The sequence below is a fragment of the Nerophis ophidion genome, linkage group LG13, assembly GCF_033978795.1.
Source record: "Nerophis ophidion isolate RoL-2023_Sa linkage group LG13, RoL_Noph_v1.0, whole genome shotgun sequence".
NCBI lineage: Eukaryota > Metazoa > Chordata > Actinopteri > Syngnathiformes > Syngnathidae > Nerophis > Nerophis ophidion.
The window spans coordinates 55,995,523-56,020,522 of NC_084623.1; the positions used below are offsets into that span (position 1 = coordinate 55,995,523).

At 36.6% G+C, this 25,000-nt stretch overlaps 1 protein-coding gene across 1 annotated transcript in view; it reads left to right on the plus strand.

Annotated features, from left to right (window-relative positions):
- The window catches only part of LOC133564052 (F-BAR and double SH3 domains protein 2-like), a 98,233-nt gene that overhangs the window by 3,774 nt on the left and 69,459 nt on the right, over positions 1-25,000 (plus strand). Inside the window, exons 2-3 of the mRNA XM_061918133.1 lie at positions 2,145-2,199; positions 2,295-2,423. Of these exons, the coding sequence (XP_061774117.1) occupies positions 2,145-2,199; positions 2,295-2,423 (184 nt within the window). The remainder of the gene's footprint in view (positions 1-2,144; positions 2,200-2,294; positions 2,424-25,000) is intronic.

Consider the following 25,000-nt stretch of genomic DNA (forward strand, 5'->3'; position numbering starts at 1 on the left):
AACACATGATGTAAGTATCTATATTAACTATATTAGCCTACTATAAAAATTACTTTAAAAGTCGTATATAAGTGTTATAATGAAGGCAAGACAGGATGTAAGTGTCTATATTAGATATATTAGCCTACTATCAAAATTACTTATACGTGTTGTAATGAAAGCAACACATCAAAGTGTCTATATTAGCCTTCTTTCAAAATTACTTTAAAAGTCTTATAAAAGTGTTGTAATGAAGGCAACACATCAAAGTATCTATATTAGCCTACTATCAAACTTTAAATGTCATATCAATCAATCAATCAATCAATGTTCACTTATATAGCCCTAAATCACTAGTGTCTCAAAGGGCTGCTATAAGTGTTATAATGAAGACAACACAGGATGTAAGTGTCTATATTAGCCTACTATCAAAATGACTTTAAAAGTCTTATATAAGGGTTATAATGAAGACAACACAGGATGTAAGTGTCTATATTAGCCTACTATCAAAATGACTTTAAAAGTCTTATATAAGGGTTATAGTGAAGGCAACACATGATGTGTCTATATTAGCCTACTATCAAAATGACTTTAAAAGTCTTATATAAGTGTTATAATGAAGGCAACACATGATGTAAGTGTCTAAATGATCTATATTAGCCTACTATCAAAATGACTTATAAGTGTTATAATGAAGGCAACCCATGAAAGTATTTATATAAGCCTACTATCAAAATGACTTTGAAAGTCTTATATAAGTGTTTTAATGAAGACAACACAGGATGTAAGTGTCTATATTAGCCTACTATCAAAATGACTTATAAGTGTTATAATGATGGTAACACATGAAAGTGTCTATATTAGCCTACTATCAAAATGACTTTAAAAGTCTTATATAAGTGTTATAATGATGGCAACACATGAAAGTGTCTATATTAGCCTACTCTCAAAATGACTTTAAAAGTCTTTTTAAGTGTTATAATGAAGGCAACACATGATGTAAGTGTCTATATTAGCCTACTATCAAAATGACTTTAAAAGTCTTATATAAGTGTTATAATGAAGACAACACATGACGTAAGTGTCTATATTAGCCTACTATCAAAATGACTTTAAAAGTCTTATATAAGTGTTATAATGAAGGCAACACATGATGTAAGTGTCTATATTAGCCTACTATCAAAATTACTTTAAAAGTCTTATATAAGTGTTATAATGAAGACAACACATGATGTGTCTATATTAGCCTACTATCAAAATGACTTTAAAAGTCTTATATAAGTGTTATAATGATGGCAACACATGAAAGTGTCTATATTAGCCTACTCTCAAAATGACTTTAAAAGTCTTTTTAAGTGTTATAATGAAGGCAACACATGATGTAAGTGTCTATATTAGCCTACTATCAAAATGACTTTAAAAGTCTTATATAAGTGTTATAATGAAGACAACACATGACGTAAGTGTCTATATTAGCCTACTATCAAAATGACTTTAAAAGTCTTATATAAGTGTTATAATGAAGGCAACACATGATGTAAGTGTCTATATTGGTTATATTAGCCTACTATCAAAATTACTTTAAAAGTCTTATATAAGTGTTATAATGAAGGCAACACATGATGTAAGTGTCTATATTAGCCTACTATCAAAATTAAATTCAAAGTCTTATATAAGGGTTATGGTGAAGGCAACACATGATGTAAGTGTCTATATTAGCCTACTATCAAAATGACTTTAAAAGTCTTATATAAGTGTTATAATGAAGGCAACACATGATGTAAGTGTCTATATTAGCCTACTATCAAAATTAAATTCAAAGTCTTATATAAGGGTTATAATGAAGGCAACACATGATGTAAGTGTCTATATTAGCCTACTATCAAAATTAAATTCAAAGTCTTATATAAGGGTTATGTGAAGGCAACACATGATGTAAGTGTCTATATTAGCCTACTCTCAAAATGACTTTAAAAGTCTTTTTAAGTGTTATAATGAAGGCAACACATGATGTAAGTGTCTATATTAGCCTACTATCAAAATGACTTTAAAAGTCTTATATAAGTGTTATAATGAAGGCAACACATGACGTAAGTGTCTATATTAGAGTTAGTTAGTCCAAAGTGGATTTATTGCTCTGTTTTTTGTTGTTGTTGTTGTCTCAGGTCCAAGCTGGGTCTTTTCCAGTCCAGAATTAGCTTGCAGAAAGCCAGTGTGAAGGTAAGAGGCTGCTTCCCCCGGCAGGTGTAACTTACGTTGTTAAAAACACTCCATGAAACATTTCAAAAGTGTGCCGATGAAATGTGTCTTTTCAGTTGAAAGCAAAGAGAAACGACTGCAACTCCAAGGCCACGCAGGCCCGGAACGACTACTTGTTAACGCTGGCCGCTGCCAACGCTCACCATGACCGCTACTACCACACCGACCTGCTGCACTGCATCCAGGTAGGCAGCAATGGCAACACAAGTACATACTTTTACTTTCAGGAGGACAAACATGACACAAACCTTCCTAATTGTTAGAAACCCCACTGTTTATATCCAACATGCTTCACTGATGACAGTACTTGGCGAGTGCCGTTTTGTCCTACTTATTTCGCTGGTCTTTGAACTCACCGTAGTTTCTTTACATGTGCAACTTTCTCCGACGCTGCCACGGAAAGACGTGTTTCATGCCACTCCTCCTTTGTCTCATTTCGTCCACCTAACGTTTTATGCTGTGCGTGAATGCACAAAGGTGGTCTTTGTTGATGTTATTGACTTGTGCGGAGTGCTAATCAGGCTATTTGAGTTATCTTTATGTACATGGGGCGGTATAGCTCGGTTGGTAGAGTGGCCGTGCCAGCAACTTGAGGGTTGCAGGTTCGATTCCCGCTTCCGCCATCCTAGTCACTGCCGTTGTGTCCTTGGGCAAGACACTTGACCCACCTGCTCCCAGTGCCACCCACACTGGTTTAAATGTAACTTAGATATTGGGTTTCACTATGTAATGCGCTTTGAGTCACTAGAGAAAAGCGCTATGTAAATATAATTCACTCACTCACATATTTGTAGGTGTATTTGAGCTAATTTAATATCCTTTACTTTTATCCTCTTTGTATTTAATTTATATTTGCATGTCTCATGACACATTATCTGTATGTAATATTGGCTGCATTTCTGATAGTTGTTTGTCCGCCATGTTGTTCCAGACCACAGCAAACATTACTCACCTTGCAAAGATTGTGATAAGTCTATTAGAAGTAGACAACCTGCTGTTTTCTTATAGTTGAACACCTTTTGGCCATTCTAAACATGTCATTTACAGGCATTATCTGCCTGGGACACTGAGTCATTTTGATAGTAGGCTAATATAGACACTTCCATCACATGTTGGCTTCCTTATAACACTTTTAAAGTAATTTTGAAAGTGGGCGAATACAACTAATACAGACATACCTTCATTATAACACTTATAGAAGGCTTTTAACATCATTTTGATAGTAGGCTAATGTAGCTAATATAGACACTTACATCATGTGTTGCCTTCATTATAACACTTATATAAGACTTTTAAAGTCATTTTGATTGTAGGCTAATATAGACACTTGCATCATGTGTTGCCCTCCTTATAACACTTACATTAGACTTTTATAGTCATTTTGATAGTAGGCTAATATAGACACATGATGTGTTGCTTTCATTATAACACTTTTATAAGACTTCTAAAGTCATTTTGATAGTAGGCTAATATAGACACTTACATCGTGTGTTGCCTTCCTTATAACACTTATATAAGACTTTTATACTAAATTAATAGTATGCTAATATAGACACTTACATCATGTGTTGCCTTCGTTATAACACTTACATAAGATTTGGAAAGCCATTTTGATAGTAGGCTAATATAGCTAATATAGACACTTACATCATGTGTTGCCTTCCTTATAACACTTATATAAGACTTTTATAGTAATTTAATAGTAGACTTTTTAATAGTATGACTTTTAAAGTCATTTTGATAGTATGCGAATACAACTAAAATAGACACATCATGTGTTTTCTTCATTATAACACTTACATACGACTATTATAGTCATTTTGATAGTAGGCTAACATAATTAATAGAGACACTCACATCATGTATTGCCTTCATGATAGGACTTGTACAAGACTTTTAAAGTCATTTTGATAGTAGGCTAATATAGACACTTACATCATGTGTTGCCTTCCTTATAACACTTATATAAGACTTTTAAAGTCATTTTGATTGTAGGCTAATATAGACACTTACATCATGTGTTGCCCTCCTTATAACACTTACATTAGACTTTTATAGTCATTTTGATAGTAGGCTAATATAGACACATGATGTGTTGCTTTCATTATAACACTTTTATAAGACTTCTAAAGTCATTTTGATAGTAGGCTAATATAGACACTTACATTGTGTGTTGCCTTCCTTTTAACACTTACATTAGACTTTTATAGTCATTTTGATAGTAGGCTAATATAGACACTTACATCATGTGTTGCTTTCCTTATAACACTTATATAAGACTTTTAAAGTCATTTTGATAGTAGGCTAATATAGACACTTCCATCATGTGTTGCCTTGCTTATAACACTTATATACGACTTTTATAGTCATTTTGATAGTAGGCTAATATAAGTGATATAGACACTTACATCATGTGTTGCCTTCAAGATAAGACCTTTATAATACTTTTAAATTCATTTTGATAGTAGGGTAGTATAACTAATATAGACACTTACATCATGTGTTATCTTCCTTATAACACTTACATAAGACTTTTATAGTCATTTTGATAGTAGGCTAATACAGACACTTCCATCATGTGTTGCCTTGCTTATAACACTTATATAAGACTTTTATAGTCATTTTGATAGTAGGCTAATATAAGTGATATAGACACTTACATCATATATTGCCTTCATGATAAGACCTTTATAATACTTTTAAATTCATTTTGATAGTAGGTTAGTATAACTAATATAGACACTTACATCATGTGTTGCTTTCCTTAAAAGACTTATATAAGACTTTTAAAGTCATTTAGATTGTAGGCTAATATAGACACTTACATCATTTGTTGCCTTCCTTATAACACTTACATTAGACTTTTATAGTCATTTTGATAGTAGGCTAATATAGACACTTACATCATGTGTTGTCTTCATTATAACACTTATATAAGACTTTTAAAGTAATTTAGATTGTAGGCTAATATAGACACTTACATCATCTGTTGCCTTCATTATAACACTTACATAAGACTTTTATAGTCATTTTGATAGTAGGCTAATATAAGTGATATAGACACTTACATCATATATTGCCTTCATGATAAGACCTTTATAATACTTTTAAATTCATTTTGATAGTAGGTTAGTATAACTAATATAGACACTTACATCATGTGTTGCTTTCCTTAAAAGACTTATATAAGACTTTTAAAGTCATTTAGATTGTAGGCTAATATAGACACTTACATCATTTGTTGCCTTCCTTATAACACTTACATTAGACTTTTATAGTCATTTTGATAGTAGGCTAATATAGACACTTACATCATGTGTTGTCTTCATTATAACACTTATATAAGACTTTTAAAGTAATTTAGATTGTAGGCTAATATAGACACTTACATCATCTGTTGCCTTCATTATAACACTTACATAAGACTTTTATAGTCATTTTGATAGTAGGCTAATATAAGTGATATAGACACTTACTTCATGATAAGACCTATATAATACTTATAAAGTCATTTTGATACTAGGCTATTATAACTAATATAGACACTTACATCATGTGTTATCTTCATTTTAACACTTATGTTAGACTTTTAATTTTTTGCGTTTCCAAACTGATTTCGGGTGGCCGACCCCCTGCCTCGAGTCCTTGCACTCGGTGTTTCATTAGCTCTGCAAATTTGTGTACAAGGTCTCCCACGAGGCTAAACTCGGAGCTGTCCAAACGCCACAACGATGTTCTTTTATTCCACGCGGCTCAAGAGTCTCGCTCGCTGCTCGGGTCCCGGGGGGGATTTCCAGGAAATAACGACATATCTTTCAGCTCTCAGAGAGTTTTGGGGAATTGAAAGTTGCTGAGCTGTTTTGAATTAAAAATCAGCGAGGAGGAGTCCTGTTTTTAACGTTGGCGTCGAGCAAAACCGAGGGTCGACTTCACAGTTCTGACGGGAACGTGAAGGTCAGCCATGAAATCGGGATGTCCGCTACTTAGAGCAGAGGAATGCTGAGAAGGCTTTTGGGGGAAGATTATCATTTGAAGCACTTTAAGCAAAACATTATATAAGTTGGAAGTGGATAAACTGGTTCCCGGTCAGTTGGGGTCCCAAGCAAGCCAGTCTGATACCACAGGGCTGACATAAACCACTTTCTCTTCGTGGCCTATTGAGACTTTTGAGGACGTACTTTATGGACATACGTCTATTGTGCCAAAACCCGGGACAGAACCAGGGACCTTTAGATCCTGTTCGTGACGCCAATTTTATGTGGTAGAAAAGTCCGGATCTTAAACAGGAACTATAGAGAGTTAGTTACAACAGTTTTATTTACTCATAATCAGATAGTACAAAGTTGGATTGAATCGATATGATTACAGACAGTGTCTCATGAGACCTTAGATGGTGAACCCTCATGAAGGAATTAAGAAAGAGCGCACACCAGGCTTGGTTTTCCCTTCTTATTTATACGCTCCCTGGTGGCCTGATTGTAGCATAACAACTTATGAAACTGTCCTAATGTTCAAATATTACCCCACAACAGAACTAGCACTTGGTCAGGGTGACTTGACCTCTTATGTCGTGTCCCCCTCAATGCATTCAGTTGAGAGGTAACCCTAGGAAACAGAAATTATTCCACTACACGTCAATCAATAAATCAATGTTTACTTATATAGCCCTAAATCACAAGTGTCTCAAAGGGCTGCACAAGCCACAACAACGTCCGCGGTTCAGGAAAAACGCAGCAAGGAAAAACCTAGTGGGACGTCGATGAGAATGACTATGAGAAACCTTGGAGAGGACCGCAGATGTGGGCGACACCCCCCCCCCCCCCCAATTCCCCCAATGGGAGACCGGATGCAATAGCATTACATATTTCCTTGAATTGCTGCCAGGGCGCTAATTGATTTAAAACCTCTTCTCACTCCGGCGTTTACCAAAGGCATTTAGGCCTGCGCTTATAAATTTGAGTGTGATGTAAGGATACCATCATGAAAAGCACATTTAATAAAAACAACTTTATTATGGTCTTACCTTTACTTATAAATGAAGTCCGTGCGCAGCTCCTTCTGATCAAAAGCATCGATAACTTGTTTATAGAAGTCTTCCTTATCTTTCTTCAGTTTTAAAAGTCTCTCTGTCTCGATGGAGATGAATAAATAAATGGGTTGTACTTGTATAGCGCTTTTCTACCTTCAAGGTACTCAAAGCGCTTTGACACTACTTCCACATTTACCCATTCACACACACATTCACACACTGATGGAGGGAGCTGCCATGCAAGGCGCCAACCAGCACCCATCAGGAGCAAGGGTGAAGTGTCTTGCTCAGGACACAACGGACGTGACGAGGTTGGTTCTAGGGGGGATTTGAACCAGTGACCCTCGGTTTGCGCACGGCCACTCTCCCACTGTGCCACGCCGTCTTCTTTTATTACTTCCTGCATGGATTGAAAGTCCAGTTTAGAAAACTGTTTTATTTTAGATATGTAATCCTCCATGTTAAAAGTGCAAGCGAGAGGAAAAAATCAACGATCGCTGCTTGTTGTCACTTCTTCTGCAGCCGAGTAGTCGCAAGAAGGATCACTAGCGCCCTCTACCACCAGGAGGCGGGAGTCATTTAGTGACTCGTATTTGACACACGCAGCTACGGTATATTAATAAAACATAGCTGCTTACTGTTCTTTTTAGCATATTCAATAGCTTGGACCTCAAATCCTACTGAATAGCTCTTAATTTGATTTCAAATGATTGAAATCAGCCTCCTCCATTTTGAAAATGATGACAGGTGAAGTGTCACTCGTGACGTGACGGGTTTGACCCGGTGGAAATTCTAGGCATATGCTAATTATTTTGCAAAACGAGTTTGACCCAGCGGAAATTCTAGACATGCGCTATTAAAAATAGTATTTTGTGAAACGAGTTTGACCCGGCGTTAATCCTGAGCTGGCGGTAATGCTAAGCATGCGCTAATTATTTAGCAAAACGGGTTTGACCCGGCAGTAATTCTAGGCAGGCGCATACTATATACCCGGCGGAAATTCAAGGAAATACGGTAATATTGATTTTTGATTAAAAACAGTTCCAAGAAAAGGTCATAAAACAGTTCAAAGAAGAGGTGCCTGGAGCTTGGACAGGTCCTGCTTCCTCTTCCGCTTTGTGGCTCTCGGGTCAAGACAAAATCTTTCCGTGGATTACAATACATCAAACAAAGAGAACACCTTCATGTGCTGTGTGATATATTTGTCTGGAGACAAGAGACGCCAAGTGCATTGCACATCTGTCAGGTTCCAACACTGATGACATCTGTTAAACAAGACAAGAAGCAAGGAATCCAACAGAGACAGAATTAACGATTCGATTCAAAATCGTTTCTCGATGCAAAATCAATACGTTTTTTAATAACATTTGATGCCAGTTCTATGATTGCCTACATTCCTCCATAAAAATAGATAAACAGGTCTGATCCATATCTACAAAACCCCAAACCAGTGAAGTTGTGTAAATGGTAAACAAAAACAGAATACAATAATTTGCGAATCCTTTCCTTCTTATATTCAATTGAATGCACTGCAAAGACAAGATATTTCATGTTCCAACTGAGAAACTTCATTTTTTTTTGCAAATAATCATTAACTTAAAATGAAATGGCAGCAACACATTGAAAAAAAGTTGCCAGAGGGACATTTTTACCATTGTGTTACATGGCCTTTCCTTTTAACAACACTCAATAAACGTTTGGGAACTGAGGAGACTAATTGTTGAAGCTTTGAAAGTGGAATTCTTTCCCATTCTTGTTTTATGTAGAGCTTCAGTCGCTGCTGTCGTATTTTACGCTTCATAATGTTCCACACATTTTCCATGGGAGACAGGTCTGGACTGCAGGCGGGCCAGGAAAGTACCTGTACTCTTTTTTTTACAAAGCCACGCTGTTGTAACACGTGCTGAATGTGGCTTGGCATTGTCTTGCTGAAATAAGCAGGGGCGTCCATGAAAAAGACGGCGCTTAGATGGCAATATACGTTGTTCCAAAACCCATATGTACCTTTCAGCATTAATGGTGCCTTCACAGATGTGTAAGTTACCCATGCCTTGGGCACTAATGCACCCCCATACCATCACACATGCTGGCTTTTCAACTTTGCGTCGATAACAGTCTGGATGGTTCGCTTCCCCTTTGGTCCGGATGACACGACGTCGAATATTTCCAAAAACAATTTGAAATGTGGACTCGTCAGAACACTTTTCCACTTTGCATCAGTCCATCTTAAATGATCTCGGGCCCAGAGAAGCCGGCGGCGTTTCTGGATGTTGTTGATAAATGGCTTTCGCTTTGCATAGTAGAGATTTAACTTGTACTTACAGATGTAGCGACCAACTGTATTTATTTGAATTTTATTTATTTATATTTATATTTATTTTTATTTATTTTTTATTTATTAATTATTTGTATTTAGTGTATTTAACTGTATTTAGTGACAGGGGTTTTCTGAAGTGAAGGGCCTACCAAGGATGTCATAGTGGTTTGTGTTGTGGTTTGTGCAGCCCTTTGAGACACTAGTGATTTAGGGCTATATAAATGATCATTGATTGATTGATGTTCCTGAGCTCATGTGGTGATATCCTTTAGAGATTGATGTCGATTTTTGATACAGTGCCGTCCGAGGGATGGAAGGTCACGGTCATTCAATGTTGGTTTGGAGTGATTTGTCCAGATTCTCTGAACCTTTTGATGATATTATGGAGCGTAGATGTTGGAATCCCTAAATTTCTTGCAATTTCACTTTGAGAAACGTTGTTCTTAAACTGTTTGCTCACGCAGTTGTGGACAAAGGGGTGTACCTCGCCCCATCCTTTCTTGTGAAAGACTGAGCATTTTTTGGGGGAAGCTGTTTTTATACCCAATCATGGCACCCACCTGTTCCCAATTAGCCTGCACACCTGTGGGATGTTCCATATAAGTGTTTGATGAGCATTCCTCGACTTTTTCAGTATTTATTGCCACCTTTCCCAACTTCTTTGTCGCGTGTTGCTGGCATCAAATTCTAAAGTTAATGATTATATGCACAAAAAACATTTTGTTTATCAGTTTGAACATCAAAAAATACAACAAGCCACTGGGAACTGATTTTTATTGTATTTTACCCTTTTGAAATTGTGATAATGTTCCCCTTTAAGAGACTCATTGATGAAGCACAGACAGAAGACAGAATGCTACACAAACGCATGCCGTTAAACAACAACCTGAAACTGCTTATCTCTGCATCTCCAGGCCCTTAAACTCTCATGCCTGAAGTGCCCATGAGCATCTCGGGCTATGAGCCTCTCCTAAATAATAGATCAGCAGCTACCAGTGACCGAAGGCTGCAGGGTTTTACACACACACACACACACACACACACACACACACACACACACACACACACACACACACACACACACACACACACACACGCACACACACACACATTCAAACACACGCTCACACACATTCATGTATTTCTGACCTTCTTGAGACCTGAGAAAAATGCCTTCCTCTTGAGGATCATCCTTTCTTAAGATGTGTATTTTCAACATTAATAATATATACAAACTATCCATCCATCCATCCATTTTCTACTGCTTGTCCTTTTCGGGGTGGCGGGGGGTACTGATGAAAATATAAAAAAGCTTGTTGTGAAAAACGAGTTGGAATTTCACAAGAAAAACGTCAGTTCCACAGGAAAAATGTAGAATTTTGGCAGTGTTATAATAAAAGTCGTAATTTTACCCAACGCAAGTCAAAATTTTACAAGAAAAACGGAACATTTGTGCAATATTGTGAAAAAAGTTAGAAATGTACTCAATAACAGTCGCAAATTTACAACAAAAGCTTAACATTTTGGAAATGTTATGAAAAGAGTCGTCATTTTGGTGAACAAAAGTCACAGTTTTATAAGAAAACTAAAAAATGTTGGCAATATTATAATGATAATTGGAATTTTTCTCTGCAAAATTAATGACAAAAGTCAAAATTTTACTCAAAAAAGTTTTCACTATTTTACAAGGACAACAAAAAAGCTGGCCATGTTGTGATAAAAGTTGGAATCTTACTCAATAACAGTCGCAATTTTACAAGAAAAACGGAACATTTGTGCAATATTATGATAAAAGTTGGAATCTTACTCAATAACAGTCGCAATTTTACAAGAAAAGCTTAACATTTTGGCAATTTTATGAAAAATTCGTCATTTTGGTGAACAAAAGTCACAGTTTTATAAGAAAACAAATTTTTTGGGGCAATATTATAATAATAATTGGAATTTTTCTCTGCAAAATTAATGACAAAAGTCATCATTTTACCCCAAAAAGTTTTCAGTATTTTACAAGGACAACAAAAAAGCTGGCCATATTGTGATAAAAGTTGGAATCTTACTCAATAATAGTCGCAATTTTACAAGAAAAACGGAACATTTGTGCAATATTATGATAAAAGTTGGAATCTTACTCAATAACAGTCACAATTTTACAAGAGAAGCTTAACATTTTGGCAATTTTATGAAAAGAGTCGTCATTTTGGTGAACAAAAGTCAGTTTTATAAGAAAACAATTTTTTGGGGGCGATATTACAATAGTAATTGGAATTTTTCTCTGCAAAATTAGTGACAAAATTCATCATTTTACTCAAAAAAGTTGTCACTATTTTACAAGGACAACAAAAAAGCTGGCCATATTGTGTTAAAAGTTGGAATCTTACTCGATAACAGTTGCAATTTTCCGAGAAAAGCTTAACATTTTGGCAATTTTCTGAAAAGAGTCGTCATTTTGGTGAAGAAAAGTCACAGTTTTAGAAGAAAACTAAAAATTGCTGGCAATATTATAACAATAATTGGAATTTTTCTCTGCAAAATTAATGACAAAAGTCATCATTTTACCCCAAAAAGTTGTCACTATTTTACAAGGACAACAAAAAAGCTGGCCATGTTGTGATAAAAGTTGGAATCTTACTCAATAACAGTCGCAATTTTACAAGAAAAACGGAACATTTGTGCAATATTATGATAAAAGTTGGAATCTTACTCAATAACAGTCGCAATTTTACAAGAAAAGCTTAACATTTTGGCAATTTTATGAAAAGCGTCGTCATTTTGGTGAACAAAAGTCACAGTTTTATAAGAAAACTAAAAAATGTTGGCAATATTATAATGATAATTGGAATTTTTCTCTGCAAAATTAATGACAAAAGTCAAAATGTTACTCAAAAAAGTTTTCACTATTTTACAAGGACAACAAAAAAGCTGGCCATGTTGTGATAAAAGTTGGAATCTTACTCAATAACAGTCGCAATTTTACAAGAAAAACGGAACATTTGTGCAATATTATGATAAAAGTTGGAATCTTACTCAACAACAGTCGCAATTTTACAAGAAAAGCTTAACATTTTGGCAATTTTATGAAAAGAGTCGTCATTTTGGTGAACAAAAGCCAGTTTTATAAGAAAACAAATTTTTTGGGCAATATTATAATAATTGGAATTTTTCTCTGCAAAATTAATGACAAAAGTCATCATTTTACTCAAAAAAGTTTTCACTATTTTACAAGGACAACAAAAAAGCTGGCCATGTTGTGATAAAAGTTGGAATCTTACTCAATAACAGTCGCAATTTTACAAGAAAAACAGAACATTTTGGCAATTTTATGAAAAGAGTCGTCATTTTGGTGAACAAAAGTCACAGTTTTATAAGAAAAGTAAAACATTTTTGGCAGTATTATAATAATAATTGGATTTTTTCTCTGCAAAATTTATGACAAAATTCATCATTTTACTCAAAAAAGTTTTCACTATTTTACAAAGACAACAAAAAAGCTGGCCATGTTGTGATAAAAGTTGGAATCTTAATAACAGTCGCAATTTTACAAGAAAAGCTTAACATTTTGGCAATTTTCTGAAAAGAGTCGTCATTTTGGTGAACAAAAGTCACAGTTTTATAAGAAAAATAAAATTGTTTGGCAATGTTACAATAATAATTGGATTTTTTCTCTGCAAAATCGATGACAAAAGTCATAATTTTACTCCAAAATTTTTCACTATTTTACAAGGACAACAAAAAAGCTGGCCATATTGTGATAAAAGTTGGAATCTTACTCAATAACAGTTACAATTTTACTAGAAAAACGGAACATTTGTGCAATATTATGAAAAGAGTCGTCATTTTGGTGAACAAAAGTCACAGTTTTATAAGAAAACAAAAAATGTTGGCAATATTATAATAATAATTGGAATTTTTCTCTGCAAAATTAATGACAAAAGTCATCATTTTACTCAAAAAAGTTGTCACTATTTTACAAGGACAACAAAAAAGCTGGCCATATTGTGATAAAAGTTGGACTCTTACTCAATAACAGTCGCAATTTTACAAGAAAAACAGAACATTTGTGCAATATTATGATAAAAGTTGGAATCTTACTCAATAACAGTCGCAATTTTACAAGAAAAGCTTAATATTTTGGCAATTTTATGAAAAGAGTCGTCATTTTGGTGAACAAAAGTCAAATTTTTATAAGAAAACTAAAACATTTTGGCCATATTATAATAATAATTGGAATTTTTTTCTGCAAAATTAATGACAAAATTCATCATTTTACCCCAAAAAGTTTTCACTATTTTACAAGGACAACAAAAAAGCTGGCCATATTGTGATAAAAGTTGTAATCTTACTCAATAACAGTCGCAATTTTACAAGAAAAACGGAACATTTGTGCAATATTATGACAAAAGTTGGAATCTTACTCAATGACAGTCGCAATTTTTAAAAGAAAAGCTTAACATTTTGGCAATTTTATGAAAATAGTCGTCATTTTTGTGAAGAAAAGTCAGTTTTATAAGAAAACTAAAAATTGCTGGCAATATTATAACAATAATTGGAATTTTTCTCTGCAAAATTAATGACAAAAGTCAGCATTTTACTCAAAAAAGTTGTCACTATTTTACAAAGACAACAAAAAAGCTGGCCATGTTGTGATAAAAGTTGGAATCTTACTCAATAACAGTCACAATTTTACAAGAAAAACAGAACATTTTGGCAATTTTATGAAAAGAGTCGTCATTTTGGTGAACAAAAGTCACAGTTTTATAAGAAAAGTAAAACATTTTTGCAGTATTATAATAATAATTGGATTTTTTCTCTGCAAAATTTATGACAAAATTCATCATTTTACTCAAAAAAGTTTTCACTATTTTACAAAGACAACAAAAAAGCTGGCCATGTTGTGATAAAAGTTGGAATCTTAATAACAGTCGCAATTTTACAAGAAAAGCTTAACATTTTGGCAATTTTATGAAAAGAGTCGTCATTTTGGTGAACAAAAGTCACAGTTTTATAAGAAAAATAAAATTGTTTGGCAATGTTACAATAATAATTGGATTTTTTCTCTGCAAAATCGATGACAAAAGTCATCATTTTACTCCAGAATTTTTCACTATTTTACAAGGACAACAAAAAAGCTGGCCATATTGTGATAAAAGTTGGAATCTTACTCAATAACAGTCACAATTTTACTAGAAAAACGGAACATTTGTGCAATATTATGAAAAGAGTCGTCATTTTGGTGAACAAAAGTCACAGTTTTATAAGAAAAATAAAATTGTTTGGCAATGTTACAATAATAATTGGATTTTTTCTCTGCAAAATCGATGACAAAAGTCATCATTTTACTCCAGAATTTTTCACTATTTTACAAGGACAACAAAAAAGCTGGCCATATTGTGATAAAAGTTGGAATCTTACTCAATAACAGTCACAATTTTACTAGAAAAACGGAACATTTGTGCAATATTATGAAAAGAGTCGTCATTTTGGTGAACAAAAGTCACAGTTTTATAAGAAAACAAAAAATGTTGGCAATATTATAATAATAATTGGAATTTTTCTCTGCAAAATTAATGACAAAAGTCCTCATTTTACTCGGAAGTTTTCACTATTTTACAAGGACAACAAAAAAGCTGGCCATGTTGTGACAAAAGTTGGAATCTTACTCAATAACAGTCGCAATTTTACAAGAAAAGCTTAATATTTTGGCAATTTTATGAAAAGAGTCGTCATTTTGGTGAACAAAAGCCAGTTTTATAAGAAAACACATTTTTTGGGGCAATATTACAATAATAATTGGAATTTTTCTCTGCAAAATTAATGACAAAAGTCATAATTTTTCTCAAAAAAGTTGTCACTATTTTACAAGGACAACAAAAAAGCTGGCAATATTTTGATAAAAGTTGGAATCTTACTCAATAACAGTCGCAATTTTACAAGAAAAGCTTAACATTTTGGCAATTTTATGAAAAGAGTCGTCATTTTGGTGAACAAAAGTCACAGTTTTATAAGAAAACTAAAAATTTTGGGCAATATTAAGATAATAATTGGAATTTTTCTCTGCAAAATTAATGACAAAAGTCATCCTTTTACTCAAAAAAGTTGTCACTATTTTACAAGGACAACAAAAAAGCTGGCCATATTGTGATAAAAGTTGGAATCTTACTCAATAACAGTCGCAATTTTACAAGAAAAGCTTAACATTTTGGCAATTTTATGAAAAGAGTTGTCATTTTGGTGAACAAAAGCCAGTTTTATAAGAAAACGAAATTTTTTGGGCAATATTACAATAATAATTGGAATTTTTCACTGCAAAATTAATGACAAAAGTCATCATTTTACTCCAAAAAGTTGTCACTATTTTACAAGGTCAACAAAAAAGCTGGCCATATTGTGTTAAAAGTTGGAATCTTACTCAATAACAGTCGCAATTTTACAAGAAAAAGGGAACATTTGTGCAATATTATGATAAAAGTTGGAATCTTACTCAATAACAGTCGCAATTTTACAAGAAAAGCTTAACATTTTGGCAATTTTATGAAAAGAGTCGTCATTTTGGTGAACAAAAGTCACAGTTTTATTAGAAAACTAAAAAATTTTGACAATAATAATTGGAATTTTTCTCTGCAAAATTAATGACAAAATTCATAATTTTACCCCAAAAAGTTGTCACTATTTTACAAGGACAACAAAAAAGCTGGCCATATTGTGATAAAAGTTGGAATCTTACTCAATAACAGTCGCAATTTTACAAGAAAAGCTTAACATTTTGGCAATTTTATGAAAAGAGTCGTCATTTTGGTGAACAAAAGTCACAGTTTAATATGTAAACCAAAAAAATTTGGCCATATTATAATAATAATTGGAATTTTTCTCTGCAAAATTAATGACAAAAGTCATCATTTTACTCAAAAAAGTTGTCACTATTTTACAAGGACAACAAAAAAGCTGGCCATATTGTGATAAAAGTTGGAATCTTACTCAATAACAGTCACAATTTTACAAGAAAAGCTTAACATTTTGGCAATTTTATGAAAAGAGTCGTCATTTTGGTGAACAAAAGTCACAGTTTTATTAGAAAACTAAAAAATTTTGACAATAATAATTGGAATTTTTCTCTGCAAAATTAATGACAAAATTCATAATTTTACCCCAAAAAGTTGTCACTATTTTACAAGGACAACAAAAAAGCTGGCCATGTTGTGATAAAAGTTGGAATCTTTCTCAATAACAGTCGCAATTTTACAAGAAAAGCTTAACATTTTGGCAATTTTCTGAAAAGTCGTCATTTTGGTGAACAAAAGTCAGTTTTATAAGAAAACTAAAAAATTTTGACAATAATAATTGGAATTTTTCTCTGCAAAATTAATGACAAAAGTCATCATTTTACTCAAAAAAGTTGTCACTATTTTACAAGGACAACAAAAAAGCTGGCCATATTGTGATAAAAGTTGGAAATATACTCAATAACAGTCACAATTTTACAAGAAAAACAGAACATTTGTGCAATATTATGATAAAAGTTGGAATCTTACTCAATAACAGTCGCAATTTTACAAGAAAAGCTTAACATTTTGGCAATTTTATGAAAAGAGTCGTCATTTTGGTGAACAAAAGTCACAGTTTTATAAGAAAACAAATTTTTTGGGGCAATATTATAATAGTAATTGGAATTTTTCTCTGCAAAATTAGTGACAAAAGTCATCATTTTACTCAAAAAAGTTGTCACTATTTTACAAGGACAACAAAAAAGATGGCCATATTGTGATAAAAGTTGGAATCTTACTCAATAACAGTCGCAATTTTACAAGAAAAACGGAACATTTGTGCAATATTATAATAAAAGTTGGAATCTTACTCAATAACAGTCGCAATTTTACAATAAAAGCTTAACGTTTTGGCAATATTATGAAAAGAGTCATCATTTTGGTGAACAAAAGTCACAGTTTTATAAGAAAACTAATTTTTTGGGGCAATATTATAATACTAATTGGAATTTTTCTCTGCAAAATTAATGACAAAAGTCATCATTTTACTCAAAAAAGTTGTCACTATTTTACAAGGACAACAAAAAAGATGGCCATATTGTGATAAAAGTTGGAATCTTACTCAATAACAGTCGCAATTTTACAAGAAAAGCTTAACATTTTGGCAATTTTATGAAAAGAGTCGTCATTTTGGTGAACAAAAGTCACAGTTTTATAAGAAAACAAATTTTTTGGGGCAATATTATAATAGTAATTGGAATTTTTCTCTGCAAAATTAGTGACAAAAGTCATCATTTTACTCAAAAAAGTTGTCACTATTTTACAAGGACAACAAAAAAGATGGCCATATTGTGATAAAAGTTGGAATCTTACTCAATAACAGTCGCAATTTTACAAGAAAAGCTTAACATTTTGTCAATTTTATGAAAAAGTTGTCATTTTGGTGAACAAAAGTCACAGTTTTATAAGAAAACTAAAAATTGCTGGCAATATTATAACAATAATTGGAATTTTTCTCTGCAAAATGTATGACAAAAATTCATCATTTTACTCAAAAAAGTTGTCACTATTTTACAAGGACAACAAAAAAGCTGGCCATGTTGTGATAAAAATTGGAATCTTACTCAATAACAGTCGCAATTTTACAAGAAAAGCTTAACATTTTGGCAATTTTATGAAAAGAGTCGTCATTTTGGTGAACAAAAGTCAGTTTTCTAAGAAAACAAAAAATTTTGGGCAATATTACAATAATAATTGGAATTTTTCTCTGCAAAATTAATGAAAAAATTCATCATTTTACCCAAAAACCTTGTCACTATTTTACAAGGACAACAAAAAAGCTGGCCATATTATGATAAAAGTTGGAATCTTACTCAATAACAGTCGCAATTTTACTAGAAAAGCTTAACGTTTTGGCAATTTTATGAAAAGAGTCGTCATTTTGGTGAACAAAAGTCACATTTTTATAAGAAAACTTTTTAAATTTTGTCAATATTATAATAACAATGGGAATTTTACTTGGCAAAATTATGACAAAAGTCATGATTTTACTGTAGAAGCTAACTGTTAATGGCCACTATAGTCTTAGTACTGTCGTGTATTTGTTCATCTTATGTTGATGTCTCAAGGACAGAAATACAAGAACACACACACACACACACACACACACACACACACACACACACACACACACACTGCACACGAACGTGTCCACATGGAAGAGAATGGGGGTCAGTGCCAGAGGAAACAATCTGCTGGTTTTTTCTCTGCTACGTCCGCTCCATAAACACCTCGTCTGTCACGGTGTGTTCGCAGAATGAGGTCTAAACCACCTTTTGCAGCTACTACAGCTTCCACTCTTCTGGGAAGGCTGTCCACAAGGTGGCGGAGTGTGTTTACAGGAATTTTCCACCATTCTTTTAAAAGCGCATTGGTGAGCCGCACCAAGCCAGCGTGGAAGGTGTAGGCTAATAACCAGCATGAAAAGTACGCCAAATGGCAGAAACATGCTGAGGCTTTCGTCCAGCAGTGGACTGACAACGGCTGATGATGATGATGATGATGATGCGCTCAGTTGCCTTTCTAATTCATCCCAAAGCTGTTCTATCAGGCTCAGGTCAGGACTCTGTGCAGGCCAGTCAAGTTCATCCACACCAGACTCTGTCATCCACGTCTTTATGGACCTTACTTTGTACAGTCATTTTGGAAGAGGAAGGGGCTTGCTCCAAACTGTTTCCACCAGGTTGGGAGCATGGAATTGTCCAACATTTGTTGGTATCCTGGAGCGTTCACTGGAACTAAGGGGCCGAGCCCAACTCCTGAAAAACAACCCCACACCATAATTCCTCCTCCACCAAATTTCACACTCGGCACAATGTAGTCCGAAATGTAGCGTTTTCCTGGAAATCTCCAAACCCAGACTGGTCTATCAGATTGCCAGATGGAAAAGCGTGATTCATCACTCCAGAGAAGGTGTCTCCACTGCTCAAGAGACCAGTGGCAACATAAGTTACTCCACCGCATCCCACGCTTTGCATTGGACTTAGTGATTTATGGCTTAGATCCAGCTGCACAGCCATGGAAACCCATGCCATGAAGCTCCCTGCGTACTGGATTTCCCATTCAGTAAAAAAAACCAAAAATTCTTTTACCGGTATGTATTTGTTTTTTTAGGTGGTCTGTCATAACCTTTTCTAGAACTCTATCGGACATTGTGACTTTTGGTATTAGTCTTCCTGGAAAAAAGGGACCCAAACAGCAGATTTTTCCAGCTAAATGTATATACCGTATTTCCTTGAATTGCCGCCCGGGCAATAATTAATTTAAAACCTCTTCTCACTCCTGGGCTTACCAAAGGCATGCGGTAAATTTAGGCCTGCGCTTATAAATTTGAGTGTGATGTAAGGATACCATCATGCAAAGCACATTTAATAAAAAAACACGTTATTATGGTCTTACCTTTACTTATAAATGAAGTCCATTTGCAGCTCCTTCTGATCAAAAGCATCGATAACTTGTTTATAGAAGTCTTCCTTATCTTTCTTCAGTTTTAAAAGTCTCTCTGTCTCGATGGAGATCTTCCTTTATTACCTCCTGCTTCCATTGAAAGTCCAGTTTAGAAAACTGCTATCAGACCGCTGCTATCAGCTAGCTCGGCTCCTCAAGTGCGGGCGACGACAGAATTATCCTCGGACAACTCCCCCTCCCGTTCTGCTCCGCGGGTGATCTCTTTATCCCATCGCTGCCACCATGAAGTGTTATTGGATGAATAATAAACTGGGTATTTAGGACTGGAACATTCTTTATTTCAGCCCGGTTGTTTAGGAGTGTTACATCCTAAAAAGTCCCAGCACATATCACGTCACTCGTTGTCACTTCTTCTGCAGCCGAGTCGTGGCAAGAAGGATCACTAGCGCCCTCTACCACCAGGAGACGGGAGTCATTTAATGACTCATATTTGACACACGCAGCTACGGTATATTAATAAAACTTAGCTGCTTACTGTTCTTTTTTAGCATATTCAATAGCTTGGACCTTAAATCCTACTGAATAGCTCTTAATCTTCTTCCCTTTATGCGATTTCAAATGATTGAAGTCAGCCTCCTCCATTTTGAAAATGATGACAGGGGAAGTGTGACTCGTGACGTGACGAGTTTGACCCGGTGGTAATATCAATCAATCAATCAATCAATCAATGTTTACTTATATAGCCCTAAATCACTAGTGTCTCAAAGGGCTGCACAAACCACTACGACATCCTCGGTAGGCCCACATAAGGGCAAGGAAAACTCACACCCAGTGGGACGCCGGTGAAAATGATGACTATGAGAAACCTTGGAGAGGACGAAAGCAATGGATGTCGAGCGGGTCTAAAATGATACTGTGAAAGTTCAATCCATAGTGGATCCAACACAGCCGCGGGAGTCCAGTCCAAAGCGGATCTAACACAGCAGGGAGAGTCCTGTCCACAGCGAAGCCAGCAGGAAACCATCCCAAGCGGAGGCGGATCAGCAGAGCAGAGATGTCCCCAGCTGATACACAAACGTGCGGTCCATCCTGGGTCCCGACTCTGGACGAGCAGTCCATCCTGAGTCCCGACTCTGGACAGCCAGTACTTCATCCATGGTCATCGGACCGGACCCCCTCCACAAAGGAGAGTGGGACATAGGAGTAAAAGAAAAGAAACGGCAGATCAACTGGTCTAAAAAGGGAGTCTATTTAAAGGCTAGAGTATACAGATGAGTTTTAAGGTGAGACTTAAATGCTTCTACTGAGGTAGCATCTCGAACTGTTACCGGGAGGGCATTCAATCAATCAATCAATCAATGTTTATTTATATAGCCCCAAATCACAAATGTCTCAAAGGACTGTACAAATCATTACGACTACAACATCCTCAGAAGAACCCACAAAAGGGCAAGGAAAACTCACACCCAGTGGGCAGGGAGAATTCACATCCAGTGGGACGCCAGTGACAATGCTGACTATGAGAAACCTTGGAGAGGACCTCAGATGTGGGCAACCCCCCCCCTCTAGGAGACCGAAAGCAATGGATGTCGAGCGAGTCTAACATGATACTGTGAAAGTTCAATCCATAGTGGCTCCAACACAGCCGCGAGAGTCGAGTTCAAGCGGATCCAAGACAGCAGCGAGAGTCCCGTCCACAGGAAACCATCTCAAGCGGAGGCGGATCAACAGCGTAGAGATGTCCTCAACCGATACACAGGCGAGCGGTCCATCCTGGGTCTCGACTCTGGACAGCCAGTACTTCATCCATGGTCATCGGACCGGACCCCCTCCACAAGGGAGGGGGGGGACATAGGAGAAAGAAAAGAAGCGGCAGATCAACTGGTCTAAAAAGGAGGTCTATTTAAAGGCTAGAGTTTACAGATGAGTTTTAAGGTGAGACTTAAATGCTTCTACTGAGGTAGCATCTCGAACTGTTACCGGGAGGGCATTCCAGAGTACTGGAGCCCGAACGGAAAACGCTCTATAGCCCGCAGACTTTTTTTGGGCTCTAGGAATCACTAATAAGCCGGAGTCCTTTGAACGCAGATTTCTTGCCGGGACATATGGTACAATACAATCGGCAAGATAGGATGGAGCTAGACCGTGTAGTATTTTATACGTAAGTAGTAAAACCTTAAAGTCACATCTTAAGTGCACAGGAAGCCAGTACAGGCGTAATGTGATCAAACTTTCTTGTTCTTGTCAAAAGTCTAGCAGCCGCATTTTGTACCAACTTTAATCTTTTAATGCTAGACATGGGGAGACCCGAAAATAATACGTTACAGTAATCGAGACGAGACGTAACAAACGCATGGATAATGATCTCAGCGTGTTTAGTGGACAGAATGGAGCGAATTTTAGCGATATTACGGAGATGAAAGAAGGCCGTTTTAGTAACGCTTTTAATGTGTGCCTCAAAGGAGAGAGTTGGGTCGAAGATAATACCCAGATTTTTTACCGAGTCACCTTGTTTTATTATTTGGTTTTCAAATGTTAAAGTTTTATTATTAAATAGAGGTCGGTGTCTAGCAGGACCGATAATCGGCATTTCCGTTTTTTTGGCGTTAAGTTGCAAAAAATTAGCGGACATCCATTGTTTAATTTCATTAAGACACGCCTCCAACTGACTACAATCCGGCGTGTTGGTCAGCTTTAGGGGCATGTAGAGTTGGGTGTCATCAGCATAGCATTCCAGAGTACTGGAGCCCGAACGGAAAACACTCTATAGCCCGCAGAATTTTTTTGGGCTTTAGGAATCACTAATAAGCCGGAGTCTTTTGAACGCAGATTTCTTGCCGGGACATACGGTACAATACAATCGGCAAGATAGGATGGAGCTAGACCGTGTAGTATTTTATACGTAAGTAGTAAAACCTTAAAGTCACATCTTAAGTGCACAGGAAGCCAGTACAGGCGTAACGTGATCAAACTTTCTTGTTCTTGTCAAAAGTCTAGCAGCCGCATTTTGTACCAACTGTAATCTTTTAATGCTAGACATGGGGAGACCCGAAAATAATACGTTACAGTAATCGAGACGAGACGTAACAAACGCATGGATAATGATCTCAGCGTCTTTAGTGGACAAAATGGAGCAAATTTTAGCGATATTACGGAGATGAAAGAAGGCCGTTTTAGTAACGCTTTTAATGTGTGACTCAAAGGAGAGAGTTGGGTCGAAGATAATACCCAGATTTTTTACCGAGTCACCTTGTTTTATTATTTGGTTTTCAAATGTTAAAGTTTTATTATTAAATAGAGGTCGGTGTCTAGCACATCTTAAGTGCACAGGAAGCCATACTAAGCAGGCGCTAATTATTTTGCGAAGCGGGTTTGACCCGGCAGTAATTGAAGGCAGGCGCGTACTATATACCTGGTGCCAACCGATTCTGTTCATAACTTTTATGGACAGAATTTCTAGGCGCAGTCAAGGCGTTGAGGGGTTCTGGTTTGGTGACCGCAGGATTAGGTCTCTGCTTTTTGAAGACGATGTGGTCCTGATGGCTTCATCTGACCGGGATCTTCAGCTCTCACTGGATCGGTTCGCAGCCGAGTGTGAAGCGACCGGAATGAGAATCAGCACCTCCAAATCCGAGTCCATGGTTCTCTCCCGGAAAAGGGTGGAGTGCCATCTCCGGGTTGAGGAGGAGACCCTGCCCCAAGTGGAGGAGTTCAAGTACCTAGGAGTCTTGTTCACGAGTGAGGGAAGAGTGGATGGTGAGATCGACAGGCGGATCGGTGCGGCGTCTTCAGTAATGCGGACGTTGTACCGATCCGTTGTGGTGAAGAAGGAGCTGAGCCGGAAGGCAAAGCTCTCAATTTACCGGTCGATCTACGTTCCCATCCTCACCTATGGTCATGAGCTTTGGGTCATGACCGAAAGGATAAGATCACGGGTACAAGCGGCCGAAATGAGTTTCCAGGTCTCTCCCTTAGAGATAGGGTGAGAAGCTCTGCCATCCGGGAGGAGATCAAAGGAAAGCCGCTGCTCCTCCACATGGAGAGGAGCCAGATGAGGTGGTTCGGGCATCTGGTCAGGATGCCACCCGAACGCCTCCCTAGGGAGGTGTTTAGGGCACGTCCAACCGGTAGGAGGCCACGGGGAAGACCCAGGACACGTTGGGAAGACTATGTCTCCCGGCTGGCCTGGGAACACCTCGGGATCCCCCGGGAAGAGCTAGACGAAGTGGCTGGGGAGAGGGAAGTCTGGGCTTCTCTGCTTAGGCTGCTGCCCCCGCGACCCGACCTCGGATAAGCGGAAGATGGATGGATGGATGGCAATTCAAGGAAATACGGTATATAATTTAAACACACACACAATTTTTCTCTCAATGTGGCCCCCGAGTCCAAATATTTGCCCAGCTCTGGTCCAAGCTAACCCTCGTTCACCGTCTGCGTTCCTCCATGGGCCGTGTTGCGTCGCCAACACACACACACACACACACACACACAGACACATACACACACACACACACACACACATGAGCAAATACATCCAACACGCCGGCTGCGACGCAGGACTTTTCCTGGAAGCTGACTCATTTCGTTTCAGCGCCGCTCTAAATGGGATCCAAAAAAACAAAAACATAAAAAAGGATGCAGGAAGAAAGGGAGGAGAGGAGTTAGGCATCTTGATAAGGAGACATTACCAATGAGGTCAGCTATCGCCCCCCCCCCAATAACATAACTTCCCCTGTATTTACTTTGTAGACTTAAGTGTGTGTGCGTGTGTGTGGGTGGGTGTGGGTGTGTGTGCAGACACACACACACATTGGCAGTATTCATGCCTGAATATTTTTGTGTGTGTGTGTCTGTAGTGTCAGTGTGTTTTGGGGAATTGGAATATGAACCCTTTCACCTTTCCCTGCAGCTGTGGGAAAGCACACACACACACACACACACACACACACACACACACACACACACACACAC